The sequence below is a fragment of the Centruroides vittatus genome, unplaced genomic scaffold (genome assembly GCF_030686945.1).
Source record: "Centruroides vittatus isolate TY-2023 unplaced genomic scaffold, ASM3068694v2 contig_273, whole genome shotgun sequence".
Lineage (NCBI taxonomy): Eukaryota > Metazoa > Arthropoda > Arachnida > Scorpiones > Buthidae > Centruroides > Centruroides vittatus.
In genome coordinates this window covers 2,000,844-2,006,029 of record NW_027121739.1, presented here as the reverse complement: position 1 = coordinate 2,006,029, position 5,186 = coordinate 2,000,844, and the positions used below count along the sequence as shown (strand labels likewise).

Sequence of the window (5,186 nt, the reverse complement as noted above, 5' to 3'; positions counted from 1 at the left end):
TTTTGTTTTTATAAAAATAATTTTGCATTTTCGTTATTGTAAAAATTTTAAGTAACAATACTGAAATAGTAATTTGCATTTTTTAAATTTTCAGTTAAAGTAAATAGGAAAACATTTAAAATTGATAATTGTCAATAAATTTAAAACAGTATAATGTAAATAATTTGGAATTTACAGGAATAATACGAATTTTTAGAAACAGTTTTATTGGTATTTCCATTAAAATTCAATGCTAATTAAAATTAGTGTCAATTCTCTTTAAAATTAATCGCGAAAATTAGTGTCAAATTTTTCCTGTTTTACCTAATTTTTAATTCTGTTTAAAGTTGGTAAAATTCTATTTTAATTTTTACAAGAATATTTGAACAATGACAAATACTCCTGAATTTGCTAAAAAATAAAATACCTAATAAAAAGAAATAAGTAATTACAATTTCTTAGTTAAAGTATACAATTCCACAATATGGCTTCCATTCATGACTATTGTACATTAGAACTTAATTACTGTAATTATTGAATAATATGTAGTTAGGTAAGATAATTTGAATATATTCTTACAGATTTGGTTTTTATATATATGTAATGTACCAACTGATTAATATATGTAAAGGTTCTTTTTCCGACTTTTGATTTCTGACCCCAAAACGTAGTCCTTCCTTCTTGACCTTCTGAAAACTTCTGTTTCATGTTGCCAAATCTCGAAGCTTCTGTTCTGGAGTTGCTAGATGTTTTTTCTTTTTATTCCATGCATGTTATGTTGTTTCAACCGTCACCGGTTTTTTAGGCATTAAACCACGCCTCTATCTTTGGGGACAATCTACATCTTTACATATACTTTTAAAATATATTTCAGGTGTGGTTGACAATCTTAGTATCCATTATATTAACTGGGTCTATTTTGTCTAATATTATGAAAAGAGCAAATAACTTACATGGATCAAGGAAATACTGGTCAGTAAAGAAAAGCATTTGGCTTTTGTTTTCAAATATCACTCTACAAGGTAAATTTTATTTTCTTCCAGTTTTTTAAGCTATAAAATTAATTTTAGAACAGGAACTTACAATTTTATTTTGAAACTTTTAGGAATTAATTTAGATCGCATTGTTCAAGTTTCAACAAGGATTATAATCGGAGTTTGGCTGATTACAGTAGTGGTCGTGGGATATGGCTACAGTGGAATTCTGGTATCTTTCCTAACTGCTCCGAATTACGAATGGACACCAAAAAATTACCACGAATTAGCTTCTGCAGTAGAAAGCGGCGACTTCTCCTGTGGTATAAGTAATCGTGCGAAAAATTTCCATTTAAAGGTAATAAAATAATTTCAGATTAATCTGTATAGATAAAATATAACTGATTAAAATAGTATAAACGATACTTTCCAAGGATTAAATATTTCTGATTTCCACTTTTCTTCAATATTATGAGACTATCAACAAAATTTATGTTATATAAACATGAGAATATTATTAAATTCAAGATAATTTATGACGGAAACTAAACTTTTTTGTGGAAATATGATTTTTTTCTGAGAATTTTTGGCACATTTGTGCATTAATTGTTTCTTAGCAATAAATTCTTAGAAAATGGCGTTTTAAACTAGCATTCGACCAGTTCCAAAATATTTGAAAGGAAAAAGAATGGACTTTGCCAATTTGCATATTGCTAAATTCAGAGTATTAAAATCTAGCAACCAGTTGCGTAACTTTTCCGCATTTTATGAGATTTTATTTCAAATATAATATTTGTATTATTTATTAATCAAAATAAATAACGAACATTTAATGTAGCGCCATCTGTTATGAAATTTTAATACAAAAATTTTATATACAGTCAAACCTGTTTTTATGCGCTCCTTTTATGTGCGATTTTTATTTGTGCGATTTTTTTAATGCGAATTTTTAATTTGTGCGGTATAGTTGGCGACTAGTCTCGTGCGATTCGTCATGTCTTACGTTGACTTATTATAGCTAAATAAACTTATTATAGCATAAATGCACTTATTATAGTAATATTATTGCATGAATATGCGAAAAATGAAATAATTTACTTTTTAAGTCAACAAAACACCACCTGGACAAAAATATGTAAAACAGACGATAGACCAGACGATGCAGTCAAGTACTGACATCTGTTGTCAATAAATTCTATTTCGTACGGTTTTGAGTTATTTTCTATGTGAGACTTTTTTTATGCGGTCCCTGTTGACCGCATAAAAAAGTTATTTTTTTAATTGTGTTGCTAAAACTATTATTTACAGCCATTCGTGAAGTTTCGTGAGATTTTTTTTAATGCGTTTTTTTTAATGCGGTCCCTATCCCCCGCATAAAAACAGGTTTGACTGTATTTTAAATATTACAAAGTAGCAGAAGATTCTTTGGATAGAGATGAGTTATATGAAATATTGTAAATGCTAATAACAAGTAAAATCTTTTTTAAGTCTAACCCCTCGCAAGATATAACAAGTTACCACTTCCTATCTCTGCATTCCGTTACCCTTCCAAAACCAAAATGTAATCATGTTGGTTTTGAAAGGGTAACGGAATGCAGAGATGTTTCTTAATGCCCCTTACATATAAGCTACCATGCCAAATTTCGTTCTTCAACCCGTACGGAGATATAAAGGTGAATGGACAAACACAAACACACATTCACGGAATTTTTTCAATTTTTGGTTCAGGAGGTTTCTAAACATCGAGAACAAAAACTCGGAAAATAAAATTTGATCCATTTTTCCCTTCTTTTGTTTATATTACAGCCGGAAAAGTAACAACAGATACACAAGAGAAACACCAAAGAACAACTGCAGATGCTTTTTTACAACATTTTACCTTTAAAAACATATTACGTCTAAATTATCCAGGGAAAGTGAACTTGAAAAAATAAGTTCGGCCTCATTGCACAATTCTAAGTAGCTACAAAACTTTAACGTTAAAAGACAGCATTGCAGAAAGAAATTCAGCGAGCAGATTTGCAGGCAGTTGGGTAACGTCAAAGACAAAAAATGGAATTTGTTAATTACAGACGTCAGACGACTCGTCTACATTGCAAACACTAAATAACTGTCTTCACGTAAAATAGATTTATTGAGATATGTGTATGTATCACGGCACACCGTTTTTCGTGTTCTGGATGATTGTAAGATTGATGATCCTACAGTGTTGCAGATTTCTTCTTTAATTTCGGAAGTTTAGAGCATATTTGAAGCCGAAACTTATATTAAATCAACCGTACATAGAAGCGAGCATGAAAAGTGTGCAGCAATGAATCTCAAACGACATCAGGTAGAAAGAAGCTTCTTTCCGTTTTAAAACTTCTAATTATTTGTACTGTCACTTTCTTTCTTTCGATCGTCTGACTGTTATTCCTCAATCTGAAAAAGTTAATGAGATAGGTGAACGCCGAAAATAGATATACAAATATCAGGAAAGAGAAACCTCGATGACCTTTAAAAAACTTTTGTTGCAAATCGAAAGTCATATTATTTCAATTCAAAATTCAAACCTAGAAGGAGTTACATAAATAGCCAGCACGATTGTATTGCTAAAAGTAAAGTATGACTACAAGAGACTAGCCAATACTAATTTGAGTTGGAGAGCATATATCTTACATTAGATAAATTAATTAAAAATATGATAAAAATTTTCAGCCTGGCATTGTGACAATTTCACAATAAATATTTATTTCGTATAGAATTTGAATTAATTAAACCGGACTCATGTATTAAATTTTAATTGAATTTAAATTAATTTTTACAGGAAAATGAAACTGGAATTTGGAAAACGTTGAGAGATCACATTAATCGAAAAGACAATTACTTGACTGTAGAGAATTCTATCGAAAAAATAAATAGCGGTCGTTTCGCGTTTATCGAAAATATTGGTTTGATAAACAAGTTCATCAGAAAAGAACTGTATGGAAAAATAGTTATAAGTGAGGATGTGCTTGCAACGTATTCTGTGGCCTTTGTCCTAAGAAAAGATTTTCTGTATAAGAAACAGATTAGTAAGATGTGCGGTTAATTCAACTTATTTTGTTGATAAAAATATTACATTCTTTTTAAAATTCTTTTTAATTACTTGCTTATTTCTTTGTAGCGTACGTCGTATGTTTGAAAGTGGGATAAGTGAATTTCTTAGAAGCAAAGAACAAACAATTCCAATATATGAAAAAGACAATCTTGCACCATTAAACTGGAATGAACTCCAAGGAAGTTTTATTCTTCTTATTACAGGTTATGTTTTATCTATGATTTGCTTTGTTAGAGAATTAGTCGTGAGAAAGATAAAACCGATTTCAACACTACAGTAGATATGCATTCATAAGTAGTTTGCAAGTCCTGTGCTATCACTGATAATTAAATATTTCTCTTTATCTTTTCACTGACGATGTAGTACTACATATTTTTCTTATGGATGTGAGAATTCAAATTAAGGAAAAAGAATTTCGGAAGCAATTCATTATTTTTCATTAATTTGTACAGAAAAATATTCCGCACAATACTGGAAAGTGGGATAAGATGGAAGAAGGAGCCAATGCGGAAATAGGCTGCATTGCGCGAAGTTATGTGCTGTAACTTAGTAATAAATACTGCTACTAAACCTGCACACTAGTAAATTTGCATGGCGATAATACAGCTGTTTTTCCAGTGCTCATCATCAATGTCTTTCATAGCTGGACAGTTGGGTGTTAATATAATTTCTTAGTTTTTAAAACTGTATATAGTGTATTAATTTGAATTCTTAGATTATTTCTATGAACAGAGAAATGTTTCACGTTTGGGCAATTGTGTAAAGATTTCATTAATACCATTGGCTACCATGCATTTTATGGAAGACTCCCAAACGAGGTATTAGGGAAATGGGAAAGCGCTATTTGTAACAAGTCGGAATTGCCTCGTTATGTTTAATACCCTGTCATAAACTAAAAACAAAAAACTACTGACAGAGGACAAACTTAAAGAACAAAAAAAACGGTAAATTTCTCAAACTGAAAGACAAAAACGCAAATGTGTTTTTAAATTTTCGAACGATAATGACATCGATTTCAATCACTGTATATATTTGTATTCTAATTCTACTGAAAACGGTAAATGCATTGTAATATGTCATCGATAATCACACTTTTCATAAGTGGATGAAGAACATGATAATGATGAGGTTCAACAGATTCGCACTTTAAGTCT

General features: G+C 30.2%; 1 protein-coding gene across 1 annotated transcript; it reads left to right on the top strand.

The window, feature by feature from the left end:
• The first annotated feature begins 873 nt into the window (after positions 1-873).
• On the top strand, positions 874-4,712 carry LOC136971887 (ionotropic receptor 93a-like). The gene is made up of 4 exons (XM_067266415.1): positions 874-1,001; positions 1,085-1,311; positions 3,760-4,013; positions 4,099-4,712. Exons 1-4 carry the CDS (start codon positions 911-913, stop codon positions 4,310-4,312), a joined length of 786 nt encoding a protein of 261 aa, XP_067122516.1. The 5' UTR covers positions 874-910; the 3' UTR covers positions 4,313-4,712.
• The last annotated feature ends 474 nt before the right edge of the window (positions 4,713-5,186 follow it).

What these genes read in the sequence shown, in the direction of transcription:
- LOC136971887 (XM_067266415.1), top strand. Translation starts at nt 911, where the DNA reads ATGAAAAGAGCAAATAACTTACATGGATCAAGGAAATACTGGTCAGTA. An exon ending in TTCAAATATCACTCTACAAG is followed by an intron (nt 1,002 to 1,084) that starts GTAAATTTTATT and finishes TGAAACTTTTAG; the next exon opens with GAATTAATTTAGATCGCATT. An exon ending in CGAAAAATTTCCATTTAAAG is followed by an intron (nt 1,312 to 3,759) that starts GTAATAAAATAA and finishes TAATTTTTACAG; the next exon opens with GAAAATGAAACTGGAATTTG.